The sequence below is a fragment of the Ciconia boyciana genome, chromosome 9, assembly GCF_034638445.1.
Source record: "Ciconia boyciana chromosome 9, ASM3463844v1, whole genome shotgun sequence".
Taxonomy (NCBI): domain Eukaryota; kingdom Metazoa; phylum Chordata; class Aves; order Ciconiiformes; family Ciconiidae; genus Ciconia; species Ciconia boyciana.
This window is the reverse complement of record NC_132942.1, coordinates 17,608,246-17,632,219: the sequence shown is the minus strand read 5'-3', so window position 1 is coordinate 17,632,219 and position 23,974 is coordinate 17,608,246. Positions and strand designations below refer to the sequence as shown.

The 23,974-nt window shown below is 37.3% G+C and overlaps 1 protein-coding gene across 2 annotated transcripts in view; it reads left to right on the top strand.

The window, feature by feature from the left end:
- Positions 1–23,974, top strand: part of SLIT3 (slit guidance ligand 3) — a 538,149-nt gene that overhangs the window by 361,269 nt on the left and 152,906 nt on the right. For both annotated transcript variants that reach the window (XM_072873643.1, XM_072873644.1), the window contains 3 exons: positions 4,737–4,808; positions 10,884–10,955; positions 21,171–21,242. In XM_072873643.1, the coding sequence (XP_072729744.1) occupies positions 4,737–4,808; positions 10,884–10,955; positions 21,171–21,242 (216 nt within the window). The remainder of the gene's footprint in view (positions 1–4,736; positions 4,809–10,883; positions 10,956–21,170; positions 21,243–23,974) is intronic.

Sequence of the window (23,974 nt, the reverse complement as noted above, 5' to 3'; positions counted from 1 at the left end):
CCAAAATATGAGATAAATGTAAGATAATGGTCCAAGCAGCTTTTATAAGCCAGTTCTCACTCCTTGGCAAGGAGCAACAGTCTCTCTCTTGATTGTTACGTGCTCTAGAAGTTTCCTCCTTCCTAATACAAATGGTTCTCCCCAGCCCTGGGCTTTGTCACTGTGGGGGATGCACATGCTACTTATTTTCCCCAAGCAGTCCTTAACCAGCTCCCTGCAAATCCCTGCTTATAGGGCAGGAGAAAAGCAAGGGCTTTGCTCTTCCCAACAACCTTCACGCAGGTTGCATGCACCCTGCCAGACGTGAGTGTGCTACAGGTTACTGCTGCACGCTAATCTCATACACTTTCTCTGCCTCGGAGATTGCTTTTGGCTATTGGCTGCCTGAGTGATTCAAGCCCGAAAGAGCCCCGGCGCTGGGAGCAGAGCGATGTGGTCCAGAGCAGTCTGGCTCATTCACTGGCTTTCTCTCTCTCCCAGCAGGGAAGTTTATGACTGTCCAATGCAGAGGGACTTTTCTGACACATCTCAGGCAAGAGCTCAGTGGCACTGTTAATAGAGCATGGCTGTCTCATTTGTAGGCTCTATTCATCTGACAGCTAAGAATTATCAGTACTGATGCTTCACTCCCTCTCTCTTTTTCTCCAAGCTAGTAATTTGTCTATGTTATGGGTAGGTAAGCTTGACAAAACATTACACATTAGCAGCTGAGACAGTGTTTGAAATGGGAAAATTGCTAGCAAACTGCTCCATTAGAGACCCAAATAACAAATTCTTTCTTTCTCTCAATGAAAGAGAGAGAGTTAAGGCCCAAATTAATACGTCTGTCTCCCCCACTCTGCAGGGGGAATCACTCTTGAAGACAAATGCCTTCGTCACTCCTGAGAGTGTGAGCTGGCTCTGCGAAGGCAGCATTAGGCAGAATTTTTTATCCTTTGTGTTTTGCCATCCTGGGTGTGAGCAGTACAGGTGGCAGATGAGGAGGTGATGAAAAGATTTGCACCTCAGTGAATTTTGAGATGGATTAGCATGGGAATATGAGTGCCTATTCTTTACTCTGGGATTTTTCATATTTATTTCATAATTTCATTTATTTCATATTTCATAACCATATCTGGACTTTTCATATTTAACTGCATAGTTTCCCCATTTGTTTTGTTTTTTTTCTCCAATATGTTTACTTTTTGCTCTCATTGCTGCAAAGTCATTTAAAGAGAGTGGGAAGAAGGAGGACTTTATCCTGTCTAACATCATGTTATTGCAAGAAAAATGCATCTGAATCCATTGGGCCTTCATACTTTCCAATGTCTGATAATATGTTAGAGAAGAGAAAGGAAATTGTTCTTGTCCTTTGATGTTGTTGTCAAAGACTCTAAAATAAAGCTTCGAGAGGCAGACAGAGCATTGCTGTGTGTCAGAAGAGGGGAGATATGCTTCAATTCATCTAAGCGATACAGCTGGCAGCAGGCGACATGGCACAGTGAAATGGGTAACTGAAAGGAGGAACAAAAGCCCCTGAGAGGTTTGAACGTGGCCAATTTATTTTAATAGTTTTGTGAATTCTACTTGTGAAGTCTTTTAAATAGATCTTATTATGATATACCAGAGGAAAATCAAGGAAAATTTTATTGAGTTGTAAGAAATCTTAAATGTGGGGGATGGTAGTTCAAATGATCAAAATTTAGCCTTTTAGGACTGTGTCTCTTGTACAGAGTTCTCAAATGTGTTGTAAAATTATTTTGTAGTATATTCTGGTGATACACAAAAAAAATGAACTCACCAATGTTCCTTTGCACTAGCACAGGTGGTTTTATAGTGTATGACAGCACTTCAGAGTATGCAGGGTTAGACCATGAAAAATACAGTTTTCCAGAGGTCATGTTCTAGGTAAACTAGGCAATTTTCTCTGAAAAAAAATGTGGCTGTAAAATTTAAATTAGCTTTTAACTTTTTGGAGAAAAAAATTACAACACTAGGTAAGAACTCTGTTTTTCACTTTATTTGAAAGATGGCACCTCTAGCAGCAGCTTCCCATTATATCATGAATAACACTGGTTTATAATTAAGCCTTCGTCACCTTGAAATTGCCAACACCCCTTCTCTCAAAATCTAGTGTTTCCTAGAGGTTTTTAATCCTCTACTGTCCTTCACATGTCATTTATGAGCTCAGATGAGGTGAAAGCACAAAGTATTAATACAAATAATTTGTTTTCTACTATTTTAGTTGTGTAACTGCATTGTGTTTTTCATCCTACACCTGCCAATCTATAACATGCATTTATGAAAAAAATAAATGGAAGTCAGATTAGTGCTTCATACTTTTAAAATACCTCCTTATTTAATGCTGCACTTTACTTAATACTCCAAGATCAGCTGCATTTTGTGCCCAAGTTGGAGTCCACCTGCAAACACACCCTGATGAGAACATACGGTACTGCTTGTTGCTTCTCTGGTAGCATCTGCAAAATGTAGTGCACTAAGCATAATGTGTTATGTGTAGTCTTTAGTCCTTCATTTACAAAGAGCTTCATACAATAAAAAAATGTAAGGTGCTAAGGTGACAATATAGCAGCAGATGACAACAGCCTTTCTGTTGAAATACTGTTGAAATTTCTGTTGAAATAGACAACATCTATTTCTGTACAGGCCATCTGCTGCAAATTTTGTAGGAAAGGGGGAAGAATTCAGTACTGCTTTAGAAGGTAGCTCTCTCAAACAACTCTTTTTCTGTATTCCTCTCCACCTTTTCTAGAAATTTCATTTTTTCTTATTGCTCGGGATCTGTGGCTATTCCAATTCTGGCTTTTTTTGCCCTTTGGGGGCAAAATTTCTGTGTATATTTCCACCCTTGAGTCACTAAAATTTCCTTGGAATTTTAAGTGATTATAAAAAGGGGCCATGTTTCCCCTCAACACTATATTTGAGTTTCCCTGTAAGGACTGCTATGCTGAGTCTATGTGCAGCATGTGTGAACCCCCAATTTCCATTCATAAGGCAAGGGAATTAGACAGGCATGGGCCTCTTTTGTTCCTAGAAGTGTCTGCATAGAAATACTTGGGAGGAGTTAAACACCAAACTGGCAAGCTGACAAAAAGCCTTTATGGGAAGAGTATGTGTACTGCTAATTCTGGTGACAAACACCCAACAATAGTAGCGTGCTGAAGCTTACAGCAATTTGCATTTCACTGTGGACTTGCCAGAAATGAAGTACGTTATATTTAGACCAACTGGAAGGGAAATCTCAGACACTAATTCAAATCACAAAACAAGGAATAGAATTAACTCTGATCACAACCTTTAAAATAGACTGCTACAGAAATAAAAGAGTGCATGCACATTGACTGTACAAGTTAACTGTGCAAGTATCACAATATTCATGACTTAAATAGCTTCTTAGAGTATAACTGAGCTGGCAAAATATCTTATTTTCAAGAGGATTTTTCTTTTGTCTATTGAAAGTACAGATCAACGGAAGGATATGCTATGCCATAGAGGGCTGATGGGCCTTACACGTTTTCTCTATGTTATTCCCAAGTCCTTTAAAAAACATGTTTTACTTCTCCCTGCATCTCATTTTATCTCCATTCCTGGTTTGAAAATTTTTTCTCCCCCTGCATTGCTGCAGCAGCTCTAAATTACGAGAGTGATTCATTCCATCATTCCAGTATGTTTTTGTATTTCAATTCTAAACCATTTCCAACCACAGATTTTTGCTATTAAAACTGTTTCTTTTTATGATAGTTTTGGAAAAAATACACAACCTTTGAATAATAAGTAAAGAGTAGGCAAAATCAAATTTTGCCTTCAGTTCCAACTCTTGATTATAGAATTTTAGCTGCCATGGTCATTTGAATTTGTTGTATGGGGATCTACTTTTACATTTCTAATTGAGATTAATATTTAGAGTTCATCTGAGGAGAAGACAGTCCTTTTAGCAGGAATTTGGGGAACTTGCTGACAAAGACTTGAAAATACTTCTGGGAAGGAACAGAAATTAATCTTAGTGGTTACTGTATGCGGTATCTTAAAGTTGCTTGCATTTTATGTTAGTGATACATTCATTTATGATACTTCATAAAGAATACTTCTTTCAAACCAAGTCTCAGAAATGAAAACAACAGCATTTTCATGTAGTCTGGACCATATTTTAGAATACCTTCACTATTTGGTAGTTAAAATAGGAAGATACAGTCCTTTTTTGCTCTGCTTTAACATAGACTCTCCTGCCGCTCCTAAAAATCTGGATTCATATTGCAGTGAATTCCACTTTGTTTTTCAGCATGTTCCCACGGACTGTTGCCTCCTGAGTCACTCTGATAGTATTATTAATCTGCTTATTAAGCTGTCACAACACAACATAGCTTTTAGTTTAGATAGCTACGTTCTATTTACAACAGCTGGTCAAGGAAAGCATCTGTGTTTTCTACCTTAACTTTGATTAAGTAGTAATAAAATATACCCACTATTTTTTATTAATTGCATGAGCTTTAAAGATGCAGTTTCTATACCTGTGACTTTTTTCTATACAGATTTAGTGTAATCAGTGAGATGATTTTGTTTTTGAAGTTATTTTCTCAGTATTTTCTCCATTTAGTGGCTTTCAAAAGAAAAATTTGTTCCACATAAAAACTCTATAAAATTCTTTTATATTTATATAAGAATTTGTTATCATGTTTAATGTTATTCCTGTCCTATAATTGTGTAGTTAACATGTATATTGCTTTGTTTGTTTTCAGACGTTTGGAACAAAACCTCATCAAAATCATTCCCCCTGGAGCTTTTACCCAATACAAGAAGCTTAAGAGAATGTAAGTTTTAATAAGACCAACACGCAAAAGCAATCATGAATCTTCTAGCTTCAGGTTCAGTATCTTTATTTTAGAAACATATTGGCAATTTCTATGTTGAAATCACTGGGGATTGCACAAATAATCTCTTCAAAGTGTAAGCAACAATGGAATTTGGTTCAGGATGCCTAACAGTGCATGAAATCCTTAATAATGCTTAATTTCACTTCCTATTATAAATGATGTGAGCTAATTAGTTGTTGGACTGTTCAAACTTCAAATCTGCTTCCTCAGAAAAGATTTTAAGTTCTATTTTTTTCTCTCATTCATTCTGGTATCTGCTTGCACCACTTCAATTTAGTTGACCCCAGTTATAGCAGGAGTGCATGTTCTTGCAGAGTAGTTAGGATTTTTTTGTAGTGCATTCAATGTCATGATGCTGAAATGGCTTGACTGTTTAGAAGAAACCTGCTGGAGCTTGTTTTCTCTATTTCTTCATCACCAGTAGATACCCAGACAATTCTTTTCTTATTAGCTCTTGTGTTTTCTCTTTGAATTTAAAAAAAAAATATTCTGATTTTCAGCAGCACTGTCATGCAGATAACCAGGGCATTCCCCCTGGTCGATCTTTTAAGTGATGTATGAGAGATGTTGTGACAGTAGTACAATGATACAGACAATGGTAAAACAAGTTACTCCCACTTCACTAAAGTATTAAGATGTTGATGGGTACCACTGGACCAGTAACTTCCAGAAGTCATTCAGGCTTTGTAGCTCAGTGCTAAGACTGCTAAAAAGGTGCCTTTACAGTTCTTTTTCTGATGTGAACAATACTTACTGGTCATTTCACAGAAATGTCAGCTCATTTCACAGAAGACACTGCATTATCAGATAGCTAATGCTTTTGGAAACTGAAATGAACTTGTACTGTACCTTTGGATTTAAGGGTAAAATTTACTGTGTTTGCCAGTCCAAACTTATCAAGTTCCTAGAGCTGAAGAGCTGTAAATATGGATCTTAATATTTAACAGGTCAAATCATCAATCTTATAGAGTCTCTGTTCTTCTGTCTTACTTTCAATATAGCTGTATGTATTTTTAAAGAAGTACTGTATTAGATAGCAAGATGGTAATTTCAGTGAAAAATGATGGATCCCTTTTCAGTGCCCTAACTTGTAACTTTTTCATTATTAAATTCACTACTTAGTTCTTTCTGAGGTATGACTAATTTTAGATTTTGGCAATGTTTTACTGTCCTCTCATTTTTCATGACTGGTGAACTCTAGTTTTATGGGAGTTGACCAAAAAATTGTTCTTTAACTTGACTAGCTGCTCAACCCAATGCGGCACTTACTATGTGAAGTGATTAATGTTAGAATTTCACAGCAGAATTCCATTAGCTAGTTGTGTTAAGAGCTTTCTGGAGTATAATTGGCATACTCATTGAGATCTGAACTCATAGTTAAATAATAAGTTACTGTGCCAGATGATCTGTATCAAAGCTTAGTTAACATGACAGCATTTTGTGGAAGAATTTGGTATAGATAGTTAGGCTGCAGAACGTCCCATAACAAACACGATGTTTTGCCATTTGGTTATTGACCTGTCTCCTTGTTAGAGTTTTATTTCTGCTGGACAGTGAGGCTCTAAACTGGGCATCACTGTTATTACATAAAGTTTAATTGAGGACATTTGTTCCACTATTTGAAGAGATTATTGACATAATCTTTTCAGTGTGCAAGATTCCCAGTATTGTTAACACAAAAATAGACTTTGGTCAAAAGACTACCTCTTAAAACAAAAGAATTATCCATCCTCTTCCTTATAGAGGAATGACATGTTCGATATCACTGAAGTCATCAGCCTTTCTTAATTTCTGTCACTTTGATTTCAATGAGCAGCGCAATAGCATGAAGATTATTGATTTAATTAATTGATGCACTACCCAGGGTACAAATTAAGAACATTATTGTTATTATTGTTGTTGTTATTAATTATTATTTTAATAATATTTTTATATAATTCAGAGGATAGTATTAGCATAACATTGGGAATTATATTGTATTTTTCTCCTTCTCGTTAATAAATATGCAAGAAAGTTAGGGATAATAGCCTGCTCACTTGCTGCAGTCTCAGTATTTTGATTGTTTACTGAGTATTTCCTGCAAGATTATGCAGTTTCCTTTTCTTAAATAATTGGATAACTGAGATTAATTTTTAGGTAAGAGCCAGTTGTCCAAGATGATCTTTATATGACTTGATATTAATAGGTCAAGATGCTAGGAGATGTAGTATGTATATTAATTCAAGTGTTATATTTGCATCTAGCTGAAGTTTGCTATTTAGAATGTCTCTTCAATAGCTTCCAGGATGGGAGAGTTATTTTGGTGACTGGGTTTTAGCCAAGGAGCTGAAATCTTTTGTGTCGTGTCGTTCATCATATTCTCACACAATTAATTACATGAAGCTAAATGTATCTGTCTCAGAAGGAAGATTTGGCACCTGTAGGATTCAAATATGCAGTTGAATTATATACTCTGGGGTGATGGTTCCCCTGATTTTGGGGTGAATGTAACAGGTCCTAGCTCTGTGCTCAATTATTCAAGGGCTTTAGAAGAGGTTTGAGGGGCTTGAAGGAGATACATCCCATCTCCAGAGACAGAAGTTGTTGTCATTATTGCATGAAGTATCCAAGCCCAGACATGCCATTTTGAATTCATTTACGTAGCAGTTGTGCTTGTAACATAGTTCTGTAACTTCCAGCCTACGTGTTCCAAAGTTTATGGTATTACCTCCCATTTTGTCTTTGCTTTTCTGAGGCTTTTAACTAACCAGTTTGTAGCACAAGACTAAGAGCCAAGTACATAGAGCCACTTTGAAAGACGTGGTTGTACCTCTCTAGCTCTGATGCTTGTAGTGGCGTTTCATGTTGCTAAATTAATTTTACCATATATTAGCAGAAAACACATTGAGATTTCACAGTACTCCCAGTAGCTCTGTGGTGTTGCTACTTTTGTTAGGAAGCTTCTAAAAACTAAACCATATATGACATGGATTTTTGCCGAGTACTCTTGTCAAATGAGAGCAGTCCATTTTACGTGTTAGAGATAATCAAGTAATCTGTTTCTAATAATGTTAGTCAACAAAGAGAATATTCATCCAATGCTATTAATAATTTTGCATTTGGCTGCATCTAAAAATAAATCTGTTTTGTTTCAAAACCTTTTACAGTAAAGACATTTAAGCCATACAGTCATATGTTATACAGTGACTCACAGAGTATCCTTGCTCCCCTGGTGCAAAGTCAAAAACAATTTATGTCCCTAATTGGTAACTGAGCACAGCCACCCTCCAAGGTGTGTTCAACAACCTTTTGAAAGAAGATTTCTACCGTGCTGTCAGAGGTGCAGGGAGACTAGTATGAGGTGACTAATATATTCCTTGCCTGGGTGGAATCCTGATAAGTTTATTACATTTCCATCTAAAGAGCCACATTTCCACTGAAGGATTCAGAGATACCCTAAACTATGAAAATGAGCCTTATGTGATCTCAATTGACTTAGTTGTGCAGGTTAGAAAAACCCTTATCTCTTTGTCTTGGTGTAAATCAAGCACAGAATGGGATGATCTTACCAAAGCAGACCAAAGGAAGGGAACAAAAGTACAAGGACATAATTGAATCCCTTCACCTCAGTCAAGTCAGAAGGAGATGGAGCCTCCTTATCCAACAGCAGTGGAGCTTGGGCTCTAATGGAAAGGAAATAATGTGTCTAATTATCTTCTAATGCTGATTGTAGTGCATCTGCATGAAGTGAGTGAGTGTCATCACCCAGCATGGCACTTATGCACATTCAGGCACTGTTAGTTATACACTCATTAGCATCCGGACATGGGGAGAGAGAAAGGATGGAAATGTTGAAATGTAGGAAATCAACAAAATAGTGCTGAAATATTTGTTTCAAAAACTATAGATGCCCCTTTTCAGATGCTTGTCATTGTTCAGCAAACTCATGTTTTCATGTCATCGTAATAGGTTTTAATATGTTCCTCAATAAATAGATAGCACAGATTCACGTCAGACTTCTGCTTACATAGGAATGACTAGATAAAAAGTAGCAAATGCTACCAGACAGTCTAAACAGGTTTCACAAAAACTTGTATAAAAATAAATATTCCTACTTTCACTGTCACAAAATTGGCTGCTGTGAGTTGAGCTGAAGAACCAGAAACCTTCACTGAATGCTGTCCTTGTAGGCAGGATGTTGTAATAGAAAACATCAGTAGATTGCAGAGCAGTTGTTTCATGAGCCTTGTAAAAGAACCAAACCCTATAAAAGAACCAAAGAAAATCCCACTTTCTGTGGCTAGATTTGAAAACAGTTAGAGGACTCCATTAAATTTTTAACCAACGGAATTTGTAGCTCGAAACGTATATAGAATGGAAAACCTTCTTACTTTCTGATTCCTAAGTTATTGTTCAAGTGATGTTTATTTAGAGTCTGACTGGGATCCTTAGCATGTGCCCCAGTGGAAATAACAGTGAAGATGTATGTGAAATACTGTATTACTCCAGCTTCAGCTATCAGTGAAAAGATTTGATACGACTGATACAAGCTGATACCAACTGTCAGTGAATGCAACGAGGTGGCTGAAAGTTATGCCTGTAGCTAAGCACCTGGTTGAACTGATTGACAGAAAGATTGGATTGCAGTGACAGTCATGATAAGGCACCCAGTTCTGAGCATCTGGGTCCCAAGTGTAGTAAGTTTGGCTCCATGTATAAAGAAATTGTGGCTTAGTCTATATTTATCTTTGTGTACTTGGTTGGTTATGATTAAAATTGAAGGGTGTTTTCCAAACCAGGAACACACTTTCCCTTGAAAATGACAGCAGGCTATAACTGAATTCCACTCACATCATAGCTGAAAGGGTGGAATCTTGCTGGGGCTCCCTGACAGGGTCTGCAATGTGCTAGGTGTTCCCCACAGTGCTGCTGGCTTCAAAGGTCCACAGTTTCCATTCAGATGCCTGAAGGCTTTCCCTAGTGTCTGAAAACTCTAGGCAGACCTGCCAGTGCTCTGTCGACCATCTTCTCACCTGCCTCACCAGATCAAGGTCATGGTAGAATTTTGCGCTGCTTGTTTTCTCTAGGCCATTAAAAACCAAACATCACTGGTATAGTGCCGAACTCCTCAGTGACACTGGTGTCTGCTTTGGGTTCAGAGGCTGGGTAGTCTGTTTCCCATCCTCTTTCCCATTGGTATTAAACAGAGATGGTGTGGGACAAGTTTTACTTCAGAAGAATTTTATCATCCTAAGAATTACTGATATTGTTTCATATAAATTGAGACTAACCCTTAGTGGAATTTCCTAGGGTTTTGATGGGAATTTTGTTTGACTATACTACATGTTTCTGGTATTTATGAATATGTTCATCTTTGCATCTCATTTACCACAAGGTTTCTTCTCTTAGACAAACAGGCTTGCTGCCTCAGAAGCCATTCCCCTGGTGCCTACACCATGCTGACACCATTAATCCCACCGTCTTCCTTAATGCATGTCCAGCCAGCACTTTCCAGCTACCTTAGAACCTCACCTTATCTATCATTTCACTTATAATCAAAATATGATCTTCTGTACTGTTACAGAGTTAGGTTTCCATGCCTGCATTTAAATATTCAGACAACCTTTATGCTTTGTCACAGGCTGCTCCTCATGCTTGAGGGCCACCCCACAGAGTCACAATGTGATCTCCATTATTAATAGTTGTTAAGATGGTTTTATCAACTGTTTTTATTCAATGGGTTACCTCACTGTTGTTCTTCAAAGCTCTTCATAAAACTCTTTGTTTTGAAGTCCATAAAATGAAAGACCTTATTAACAGGGGAGCTGCCAATTTATTGAGGCTATGGCCTGTTGTACTGACTGATGTTTTCTGATCATTCCTGGAATTTGCCTACCTATGTCCTATCTGAGGTAATATGATCTTTTAGTTCTGGTTTTGTATCAAGTATATTCTTCCAATAAACTACAGCTAAAATATTTTCATCAAATTCCTGTTTACAAATTTTTTTTTAATCCTCCCTCCTCTTTACAGAGACATCAGCAAGAATCAAATATCTGACATTGCGCCTGATGCATTCAAAGGCTTGAAATCTCTCATTTCATTGTAAGTAGAAAATAGAACTGAATGGGCATTTGGGGAGAGCTTGCGTGTAAGAGAAATAAAAATGATAATGTGCTGTCTGGGAGAACTTATGTTTCTGTGTATAATTGCCAGCTTTCATGAAACATCTGATCTTTTGTAAATGAAAAATTGGTTATGAAGGAGGCACTGTTTACACATCTCTAGTAAGTTCTTTTATAGATGAACGCCCCCAAGGTCACTGACTTGTTCACTTCTTCAAATCAATGCATTATTTGATCTACTGTACATGTGCACTTGCAGGCTAATCCATGCCCTCCAACTCATCATGGCACAAAAAAAGCTCATCATAGCTCAGGCACTGTTTGATGATGTTAATCAGGGAGGAGGTAGGGGAAATACTTCCATACTGAATTTTTCTTCTGTATTAAAGAACTGAGATTGCACTCTCTTCTGAGTTTTTTGGTTTATTTGTTTTTTGGCTTTTTTTCAAGCTAGTTAGGGAAGAACCTAAGCTCTTAAGAAAATGTTTATATTTCTTGGCTGTAATTACTACTTTATTAAGCTAGAAAGGGACTAAAATATGACTTCATACTGAAGATAAAAGGAGGGTAGGATCTCTTGACAACCATTTGTTCCTCTTTATAGAACACAGAAACCAAGCACCAAGTTGAATTTAAATGCAACTATATTTCAACCTAGCTACCCACAGCACTATTAAAACAGTGGAGGTTTTAATGGGTAAAAGGAGCAATACAAGGTCAGAAGCTGCATATGAAGAATGAACTAGAATAGAGGGTTAGAAAGAGCCTCAGGTTGAGAGAAGAGTTGCAAGCTCAACAGGAATGATATTTACCTGCATTAATTTTAAAGACTGTTTTAAAACATTTAGCTCATTAATATTGATATAACACAGTTTGATTTTTTAAGAGTGTAGTTTATTTCTAAAAGCTGCCATAATTTTATTCTCTGAATACCGGATAATTCTAACAACCTATATAACTTGTTGACTATTGCTAATATTAGAAGGTTATTCAGTACTAAACTTATATGTTGCAGTAAACTTCTGAGTCAGAATACAGAAGGATGGGCCTTTTTTTGTGCCCTGAATCCAGCTGGGAAAATGCCAGAAATATATATTAAGTGTTGCTAGCCTTTTTTGAATAGTTAGGGCGGTGTTATTCAACATGCTCTGGAAATGGTCAAATCCCTCAATGCTGTCTGGAAACGATTCAGTAAGACAATGGCATTTACTGAACACTACAGTTTTGGCTTAGTATGAAACTACTGCTGATGCTGCAATGCTACGGCTTTCTGGTCTTGGCAAACCTCCTGGCTAGGAGCAAGCTGGACCAGCAAGACATTTCTACTGGGGTTAACTTCCCAACTCAGAAGGTATTCAGCTTTAGCTATAGCTAAATCAGATATCCCCAGGTGGCCTCAGAAGTGGGACAGAACACATCAGAGTGGACAGAGAGGAAATGAGAATATAAACTGGGCAGGAATTTGTATTGTTTTGACTTCCACACAGAAGCAAGTGAAATTACTGTATTCTCTGCCCAGTCATCCAAAACAATATATTAAGTAAATGATGTTTAAATATGTTTATATCCAAGTGGGTAAAATAGTACTTAAGTTAATGCTAGGAGGTTACAAGGGGGAAGAGAGAGAGCAGAGAGATGAGACACAGCACAGAAAGGCCTATAGTAAGGGAACTGCCTCTGAGCAGTCTTTCCTTTGTTCAGTGTTTGTCTCTGCCTGTTTCCTTCTACCGCAGCCACACAAAGCTGTTGTAACACAGTCTGTTTCTCCTCTCTTTGGCAGACTGGTTTCTAGGACAATATTGACTCCTGCCTTGAAATTGTCAGCCGCCTCCTCTAGGTTCAGTTGTCCGTTGTGCTTGCCATTGGCTTTTGCTTTCTTTTGAAAGGTTTTACTCTTGCTGTTCATTGCAGGTAGGTCTTGCAAATGTTTTCCCTATGGCTGATAGGCAAGAGTTAGTTCCCTGATCTTTCATGACCTGTCACCCAGACCTGGTGGTTCTTCCCTGCTGGTCACTTCTGTAGTTGTTTCAGTTTCTGAGCCCTAGATATCTTTATGGAGCAAGATTACTGCTGTTCTGCAGAATCTGGGTTTCTCTGAAGAAACCTCCTCCAGGTTTCTACTTCTAAGAAGTAGAGGATCTTCTTTCGTCTGATCTCTGCTATAGCCACCAGTCCAGTTCTGCCAACTGCAGAAAGACAAGTAAGTGCAAGAGAAGATGACTCCTTTGAAGTGCCAGCCCTCCCAATGAAACTGCTGAAGGGGAAAGAACAAGGAGGTAGAAATGAAGTAAGACAGTTTACTTACTGGTGTTTTCTCTTTTAAGCGGCTCAGTCTTTTTTGTGCCTGAGGCCTCAATAACTTTAGTCTGCTGTGTGCCCTGAAGGAACGTTGCTCTGCATACAATGCTTCAGCTCAGCTGAGAGTAACTTTTATTTTTCATATATATAAGTCAAATGTGATTGGTGGCATACATTTTAATGAGACACCATTGAGGTTTAATCTATGCACAGAGCAGCTGGACTTTTCAGCTAGCTGAGTTAAAAAAAGAGTAAAGGAGGGGAAAATATTAATGCACAAATGAAAGTAAGCAACTTTGTTTCCATTAAAAATGAAGTACTGCTTTGCTACCTAAAATCCTTGCTTTTTTCCCCCCTGCATTATTCCCATTTTCTGCTCCTCCCTTTACTCCCTGCTTGCATGCAATTGCAGTGCTCCCTATGGGTCTAAGAGAGTGAAAGTGCTTACCTGGAAGACAGCCAATGTTGTTAGTCTAGCTGGCTAATGGAGGCCTATATATAGTAGGTTGCTACTCTGCTTTCTTCTGAAGATAACTTAGGTTAGTGTTTCCAGGCAGAACTGTTTCTCAGAGTACTCCGCCTATTGTACCTGTGTAGAGATGGAAGAAAATATGGTGTATTGCAGTTTTCAAAACACAGGAATGTTTATTACGGAAGCAGTTTCCCCTAAAATGTATAAAGCTTAAATCTTTTTACAGTGCTAAGTGATCCATATGCTAGCAGGTCATAAGTTTTTATTTTAAATCGATATATTTTCACTAACAAGAAATCCACCTATGGGAGTCAAACAGGTCACAAAATATTAATACTTTAAGCCATTTCTACCTTAGGTTTTCTCTGCATTTAGCAGAAGAAAGGCAAGCTTGTTCTTGTAAGGACTCAAGACTTCTCCATTCCTCACACACAGGAAAAAAATTGTTTTCTCCGTGCCCATTTTTTGGTGGGATTTTGTTCCCTATTCATAACGGCTATGTGGAACAAGGAATTTCTACTCCGTTTTTCTTTGAAATAATTGGGCATGTACATAACTTCTCTTTTTTTCCTGGTTGTGACAACAACTAAGGAACAGGAATAATTCTTCAAGAATGTTTTTTTCTTCTTCCCAGAGTTTTCTGGCTTTTGCCTTTCCCCTTGTTGTGTCACATGCAGGTGGCACTGTGAGTCACTGGTCAGCTCTGGGTCTGTATGTTCTGTGGATTTATTCTGTTACAGTGTCTGAGGTTCCCTTTCAGTATTTAGGCACTAGGGCTTATATCCTTAGCATATTTGTTATATGAACCAAACTTAAAACCTGTTTATGGACAAAACTGAAGATACAGTAAGATCCAGCCTCTGGTTTTGAGAGGACAGAGTTGTGGAGATCTTGCTATAAAGCCATTGTGGAGAATGGAGGGTGTTGTGGATCAAGGCCTGAGAAAAAGGGTCTTTAGTCTTAAAGATGCTACTGTGGGATTTGGGAGGAAGAAGTTATGTTGCATAATTTCAGTGACAGCTGTTGGACAAATAAACTGCTTGTCTACACCAAAGTCTCCCCTCTTGAAAAAGTGGAAGTATTTCTCTGTCTTAAAGAGATGATAGAAGGGTGTATACATTGAAGGCTGTGAGATGTAGTGATGCAGTACTTGGGACCATATGAAATATCTAAGATGAGAAACAAATAATTAGAATGGTTTGAATCTAAAAACACAGTAAGCAGCACAGATGTAAGTAAGCTGTGGTAATGTAGCCATGGCTTTTGTGTTGGAGGGATTAGTCTTGCCATCCAATACTTCTTTCCATATAAACAGCAAATAGTACCCTTGCATTGAGAAGTGTGGCAAAATTGGTTGATTGCAAAAGAATGTGTTATCTTAATTTTAAGCGAAAGTTTGAGAAATGCTCTATTTTTAGTACATGGTGTTTGCTTTACAAAGTCAGAATTGCACTTTGCTGGAGTTGGAAGGGTTAATAACTCAGTGCAGAACATGGGGGCTAAGTTATCAATAGTTTCGTGTTTCAAGATTGCTGCATGCACTTTCTGAAGTAAATTAATTTTTCATTTAATCAACTCAAAATCTGTCTAATATCAGTGAGAGGATTGTATCAGCATTCGGTTATTGTTAATAGTATCAAAGATAAATGTTATGCTTCGGGTCAGTAAACTTCCCACAAATGTAGGTTTGGAAGGCGATATCCAGACTGTCTGGGGATGTTTTATGAGATATGACAAAATAGTCTAAGCCTTCGGTGTGTTAAACTGAATGAATAAATTTTAGACCACTGCAGAGGGAGAATTCCTTTACTTTTGTTCATATACTGAATTAAGCTAGTGAACAATTCAAAAGCTTAGATCAGCCTGGGCACAAAGACAAGAAACAGCTTAGATTTTGACATAGCAGTCCCATTTAGACCATCATCTCCTGGGTGATGATGTATGTGGTGTCATTCATGGTGATTTGAAATCTGCAGTAAAACACTGTCTATTGCAATAACTGCCAAACTTATTTTAAGGTAACAAATTGCTTTGGATAGTTTTACTGTGATTTATTTAGCCTAACTTGTTCTGGAGAAATATGAAATAATGGAGGGAAAAAAAATTACATGTCTAAGTTTCTTTCAGATATTAGAAATTTATTGCTGTTTTTACCCCTATCAATTCCTCCTCTTTTGAAAACTTGAATTCTTATTGAGTCTGTGCCATTGTACGTAGCTTGGGAAATATAATTCTTCCTAGCAAGAATTGTTTTCACAGTCTGAAGGAAAGTTAAAAGCATTCTGAGGACTGAAAAAGACATTGCATAAAGTCAAAATTTGACACTTCAGTAAGAATGTTTCAGCCAAGCCAAAATAAAGGAATCTTTAGCTGGAAACCATATGGTCTAGAGTAAGGGATTCTGTGCTAGGCTTTCATACTCCCAAAGAGTTCTGTGTCACCTTCCAGGGAAGAATCTCTGTATTCTGGGATCTGACTTAATGAAGGAGCTAAATTGCAACCACATTTGCAAGTAAGGTAGGCTGATGAACTGTAAAATAAAGATAACAAAGCAATTATTGTTTCACACCCTTAGAAGGTGGTATGCTAAACTTCAGTGCATACGAAAGGCCATGTGTTTGTAAAGTCTTTGCGAATTCCTTAATTTTAAAATTGGTCAAGAGGTCAGAATGTCTAGAGACTGTGAAGAATCAGTGAGACTTCTACAGTTCAAGACCCTGCCACTGAAGGTTTGTTACATGCTTACTTATATTCTCACCTAAGATAACATACTTGTTGCTATGTGTGCTTCCAATGCTTTCTCTGTCTGGTATGTCCCAAGCTTGTAGCTGAATCTATGCAGTGACTTCACTGTTTAATCTTTAACAGCTTACATCTAACTGACAACAACTACTTACATTACTACTAACATTAGTTGGATTAATCTGCAAAACTTTAAGTTTAGTAGTAACAATTAATTGTTTAACTGGAAATTTAATATTTGTGTCTTGGAATTGATACATTTTGGGAGGAATATTAAGATATGATGACAGAATCAGGCTGAAGAAACATAATGCCTCATTATGACTTTTATATATTTGTATAATTTCTTATTGCAGATCCATAATAACTCTTCAGCTGAATAGGGTGCTTCTTCCAGGGATCCCCTCTAATGCTTGCAGTGCAGCCAGGGGTTTGTGCTTTATGTGTGTTGTCTTTCCCATTGTTTGGAAGGTTGATGGCAGCTTGAAAACTGCTGCAAGTTGTGAGCCAATCTGCCAGGTACTTTTGAAGAACTGCAGCTTGTGGTTTGTGGCCATGCTGAAAGCATTTAGCTGTGAACTAGCAAGCTGATGGCTCTACGTGCCGCTAAGAATATAGCCTTCAGATGGCTCAGTTGCACCTGTGCCATAACAGCAACTTGCTGATGTTAGAAAGCCACCTGCAAAAAATTTGAGAAAAGCTCACTTGAGTTAAAAATACAGTGAATGGTTCTTCACACTGGTCAGTCTGGTAGTAGACATACCTATCCTGTGGAAAAGACAAGAATAAAATTAATGCACTGGCAAGTCTGATGTGTTTGCACATCTTTATGACTGTTTTCTCCATTCAGACAGGTTTCCATCTTTGTAAAAGAGACTCCCACGTGTGGTGAGAAAAGGAAGACAGGAACAGTAAGAAAAAAGATACCTATTGGTGTCTCAGTCAGTTTTGGCTTAGTCTCTAGTTGCTACTTTTAAGATTAGCATTGTGAATATAGAATTAAGCTATAGCTCACATTTCTCTTTCTCCCAAAATGTACATCATGTTTAGGGTAATATCTTCTCCACCTGACAGTAAACGGTATGTGTCAGACCTGTGGCTAACTTGGTCTCCCAGCAAAATTGAGAAGCTAATGAACAATCAGGAGCACACAATAAAAATTTTAGTCATTTTTTTGTGTTCTAATAAATGTCATTCTGATTCACCGATTCACTGTCTATTGGCAGCAATTACTGAGCTGATTTTTTTTTATTACATATTAACTTTGTTAGTGTATTTTTAATAAAAAATATTTTGGGTCTAAAATTTCAGGTGCTAGGAGATAGAAGGAGGGTGGTGTTTCCTGTGCCAAGCTTGCACAGTAGCCAGGACACCTGCATGTTCTGCAACATATGTGAGGGATGCAAGTGAACATACATTTTTAGAACTTGTAATGCCATAGGCAAATCTCCAAAAATTCATCTCTGTTGGTAAAAGCATTGGAGATTTAAATGAAGTTCTTGAATTGACTTGGATGAGTTTCCTGTTATATGGCCTTTTGAAATTATTTTCTTGTTTGGGGTTTTTTTTGGTTTCTTTTATTCCCAAAGCTGCTATTCTGGAAACATTGTGGTGCATGCTAGTGAGATGGGCAGAATGACAGGACATAAAGGAAAGCGGCTGCAATAATGGAGCGTACCTAACCTGGCCAGTCTTTTCTGCAGGCTAACTCATTCATAGAACTATTAGGAGTGCAGCAGTTGGTACATTCAGAACAAAAGCATCTTGGATCAAGAACCTGACTAATATTCATGTTTGTTGGTATGAGTATGCTTTCCTGTCTTAAACAGAAAAAATGAGAACTCTGAGGAAAGCAAAAGTTTCTGTGCTTTTTATTAAACAGAAATAAGGAACTCAAGAAATGAGATGCAATGCATTATGTATCTCCCCTCCCCTCCTCTTTGCTTCTTTCTGTAGGACCGTTTGACTTCAGCTCTGGCATGGCAGGCAGACAATGGCATTAGCTAATTTGGCTCTGTGTAGTGCTGAACATGAATATGAATTAGAGACAAGTGCCTGAGCTCTCATACTGACTTTTGTTTAGCTGTTAATTTGTTCGAATGTTAATGTGCCACATGCACATAAGCCCAATTAGGTTTGAAAATGCTTATTTTCTTTTCATGGCTTCTAAAAATTGAAGCTTTGTTTTATTTTATAAGCTATTTTAATCTGTTTTATTTCACTCAAAATAACAAAGAGGATGTATAAACACATCCAAGGTTTAAAATTCAGTGGAACACTGCACTATGACCTTCTGACTCTTAAATTAAAAATAAATGAAAAATTACTCTAATAAGAGTCTTATTTTAATATTTGCATTTAGTAGTACCATAACTAACAACTGCACTGGGTATGAGTGTTGAGATTTCTTTAAGGTTTTACTTTACAGAAGTGTTTTTACCTCTGCAGCCAGAATAACCCTTAGTCTGGAGTGGGGATTTTTTTACTTCTTTCCATGGGCAATTTGTAAAGCTTAGCTTCTGAACTCTTTCTTATATGCTATAGTATTATGCATTATTGATCAGCATTGATGATCCTGCTATTTCACAAAACTAAGGAAGATGTTCATCTAACATCACAGAGCTTATAATCTAAACTTTGTATACAGATGATGCACTTGCTAAAGAAATGTTGTTCAGAAAGAGTGGAAACTGAAGTGGAAATATGCTGGATTCTGTGGGCCTTAACATTTTAACCTTTTATAAATATTTTATTTGCAGAGGTTTTGCTTTTGCTTCCTGATACAGGTTCTCACACCAGTTACTTTGTTCAGAAATAAGTCTGTGAGTCAGCCATTTGGATGTTGTTTTAGAGCCCAGTGAAATTAGTGACTTGAATATTATCTCTTATTTTGAAACTATCTAAATGGACCTGCTAGGCCTTTCAAAGTTCAGCCATCATTTCTGTCTAGTTTTGGGTAGAGTATAAAAATCTATGTACATTGCATGAAATTTTTTGAAGTAGGAAATTGTGTGTGTCTTCTGAAGCTGAAATTAGGAAACAATTAGAAAAATTTAGTGGTACTAGCATTCGTTACTCACAAAAAACACCAACTGTAAAAGCACATTAAAAGCCAACCTCCTCACTCTGCAATAGATAAAGAGAAATTATGTTACATTTGTTTAGAGAAAATATAATGCTAGATGATCATTGGTTTCTTGGGTAGCAGTTCAGTTCCTGCTAAACTACAACAGTAATGAAAAATGAAGTTTCACATTTAAATTTTCATATCTAAGTGGTGTTATTTTATTTAGATTAATTTTATTTAGGCTCAGAAATGAGCTGTTCTGGGAACCCTCCCACAGAGGTGATATACTTCCAATGACTGATGAAGAGTAAACTGAAGTGGCGATACTCTGGGAAGGCCAGAGGGTATTGTAAATGGTCCGTCATGCTAAGTATTTGTTTTTCAGCATGTTCAACTCACCATAATATTTTAAATGTTGAAAGACAGGGTAAGCCAGAATTTCAGCCAGCATGGCTGAAAAGCCTCACATGGCTATTTGATTCATTGCTAGCATATTGTTCCACATTAAAAAGTTAGGGAATTAACCAGTTTAGTGACACATAAGCAACAAAGTTTTGTTATGATCTGGTTTATAACCATTTACCATGTCCTATGTAGAGCACAGAAATGACATAAATACTGTTTTTCCCAGTTTGAAGTCTATTAAAATGTTCAGGTAAGGCATAAAATTTTCAGAGGGAGCCTAATCTTCTTCCCTTTTACCAGGACCCATATAAGCTCCTAACTCACTTTCTGGTTTTGATAAATTTTATCAACTTTCAGAAATGACATGAGTAAATACTTTAGCTGTGATTGAAATTCAGGTGTTCCTGTCATATATGATTTTGCTCTGATCTCTAGGTAACACATCTAAGCATAATGGTAGTTTTGTCTGTTTTTCCCTTTAGTTCAATTTCTGAGGATACTGTATGTGCATTTTTAATATTAAAACTGAATCATGGATACCAGGTAGTATATATTTATGGTTGAATAAATATATATGGTGACTCTCATTTGTGTTATTAAAACTTTACTGATTTTTATAACTAAACTATACCTAAATTATTTTTGAGTTTCTGAAATATATGTCTATTTCCAGTTCAGGCTAAATTTCTTTATATTAGCTAGTTGAAATGGTAACAGCAGCTGGTGAAGCCATAATATTTTATCCAGTGATGCCTGTGTCACATTTCATGCCAATTATTATAACTTAAGAGATTCAGTTATATGAAATTTTATCTAAAACCAGCTTGTGCTCCCTGGCTTTTAAATTCAGTATCACTGAGCAGAATTCTAGGGTTTTGCATCAGACAATGAGCCTTTCAATGGTTAAAATATTTCTAAAAGTGGTGGAAAAAAATCCCTCAACAGAATGAAAAATATTTCAGATACAGTTTTTGGATGATGTCCAGTTTCTACATTGAAAATGCTTTCCAACACCAGACGAAGCCTGAATCATAACGACTCATTTAATACCATGTGCTCCCTGAAAAGAAAATGAGATCAGTAGTTAAATGAAATGCCCACAGATCCTGGGTATGGTGCACAAGATCAATAAAGATAATAATGCAGAGATGTGGGAGGACACTAAACTGGTCTGTTACTTAAGATTTATTTTGTCTTCCTGAATCTTTCAGAGTGCTTTATGGAAACAAGATCACAGAGATTCCCCAGGGCCTTTTTGATGATCTTGTGTCTCTGCAGCTGCTGTGAGTATGATCCCTTCCTCTTCTTATTTTACAGACTAGCTAGATTTACTGTGTTTTCATCTTCTGACATTAATATAATCACCTTTTCCACTGAAAACTCACTGGGACATGCTACTCTGTAGTTTCTGTGTCAGGCAAGAGGGAGGCAAGGGCTGAAAAAAAAAAGGAAGGTGCCAGCAGTTTTATAGCACAGTGTCTATAATGGGTAATAGACACAGAGGATTTAAGTGTGGGGAGGAAATGAGAGACTCGGTGAAGTCCAAGAAAAGAAATTTGGTCACCGGCTGATGTGCGGGTGGGGATGCCATCTGATTGTTTTTACATATTTAGCATTTGTGGTTGAATATCTAGATCCTTGAGGGCTACTGTGTTGCAAGTACCCGCACACACAAGCAAAATGGCAATACGAAAGATCTTATTGTTGCAAGCCATGCTCAGTTCCATATTCTCATTATGCCAAATGTGGCTTAGTTGCAAGAGAAATGATTTCAGAATATATTGTGTATTCGAGTATTTTATGCCATGTGTGATTTACCACACACTCATGATCAGGAGTAAGATATATATCATACGCTCTTCAGTATTTATTAATGTAGCATAAAAAATTTCCTAAGCCAAATGTCAAATTGCGCATTTCACTCACTCTTGTCTCCGTAATCACATTGGAACCAGTAACTCCTTCAAAGAGAAGGAAATCAGCTACTATTTCAGCCAGTCAGTAGAGGGAGCAGAAGTGAAGTGAATTTAGTATGTGTTCCTAACGTTTTGATTACCATCATGGATGATGCACTCAGAAAGTAAAGGTGCTATATGATAAATTAATCAATTCTGGTTTATATCACACACAAACTTCCACCCCCAAACAATAAATTATATAAAATATAAAATAAAAAGTAGCTTTTAGACATGTTATTTTAAGCCTTTCTAACTGTCTTGACGTAACCAGAACTGAATATCCAAAAGTTCATGATTACCATTGAATGTGTCACTCTATGATTGCAGTCTTTGCTGAACTTATATGCTATATAAAAATAAGCATAGATTTAGATTAGAAATCCATGAGCAAAGACAAAGAACTAAAATATGAAATAGTTGAAATTGCTGTATGTGTTAAGTGAAGGACTACTCAGACATGTAATTTGTCCATAAGATCTTAATTGCAAAATGGACCACCCTATTCTAGAGAAGGACAAGGAAGGGCACATATGGTTTGGTTATGACCATCCTTGAGCTGTGACAGCGGGAAGCTGTTCATCTCCTCCTGCACACAGCCAATTATTTTTTCTTCACCTTTTGCACATACTTTTTCTGGCAGCTCCTTTCCTCTCTCCTGTCGCATACCTCACAAGTTTGTTAGTACTCCAGTGTCTTCATGGCCAGCCTGTGCAGTAAGAGAAGACTGTGTATTTAGGGGGGAGGTGTTTTGCCATGTGTGAGAACATTAAGCATGAAAGTGCTTAGAAGCTGGGACTCAGTATAAGTTGTTATGACTGGCATGTCAGTCATTGTCAGACTCAGGTTGTGTTCGATACAATGAAGATGCTGCAAGGAAAAGGAGAGCTAAAATTTAACTTGTCACTTTGACCTCTGAGAAAGAAACTATATTTAAAAAATCTGAGCTTTATCATAGTCCTCCCCCCAGATATTCTATGGTTACAAGTTCAAAGTGATACACAGTTGCTCTGTCTAACCCAGGACATTTTACAGATAGGATCTTTCCCAGTAGAAAGAAAAATAAAAAATCACTCAACACATGGCTCACAGTGTCCTATAAAAATGTGGGTCTAGAACTTTCGCCTAAAAGCATTAAGCAGGTTTCAACGCCTTTATACTACAGTCCTTGTGTGCATGTAGTGCAGGCTTTCAATGAATTATGTATTTAAGCCCAGATGCAGTAATCTTCCAGTCCGAATTAGCTCAAGTGATGCCTTTTTGTTAAGTGGGCAAAATCTATATGCCAGAGAACCATTAAAAGGTGCAAAGCACCTTCAAGCATTTAAACATTCTGAAGAGAAGGTGTAAGTAGGTTGCCCTGTTACGGGATTCCCAGAGTATTGTGGCTTTGGAGCCTTTCAGGGTCTTCTTGAAAGTGTTTGAATGTAAAGTAGCTTTTGGCAAGGAGAGCATTGAATGATCATGCTTTAAATGCAAACAAATGTCTGCACACTTTTTGGATCATGACTTTGAAGCAGCTATTATGGGATTGCTTGTAGTATTTTAATGGATACCAAAAAAATAAATGGCATTCATTGGTTTTAGACTTACTGTTGAACAGTTGGAAGAGTGCCATATGATTAGATCTAATTTAGTGTTCCGTGGGCTCTAGATTGGATTTCTTCTTATTAGTCTGGAGACACACTGATAAGAACGCTCTGATTAAGGTATCCTGGTAGCCAGTATAATTTCCTAAGTTTGAGCTGGAGCATTTTTGAAAATACACTGGCATTATGGTAAAGCAGGACACAATCAGAAAAAGGGAGTCATTGTGGGTCCTGTACGAAATCGTTGAGATTGTATTTAGAAGGAAAAAATAATTACTGTGAAATTGCAGAGCAGACAATATTGTTATTTACTGTTTTGGATAAGACTCATCAGAGTTTCTCAGAAATGTCATTATCCTTCTGTTTAAATATGCTATCACAACATAGGCCCAGATTATTCCACTTCTATTCTGGCAGAATTGTTTTGTGTAAGTGCCTTACATCTTCAGACAGTACCACTGATGTCAGAAA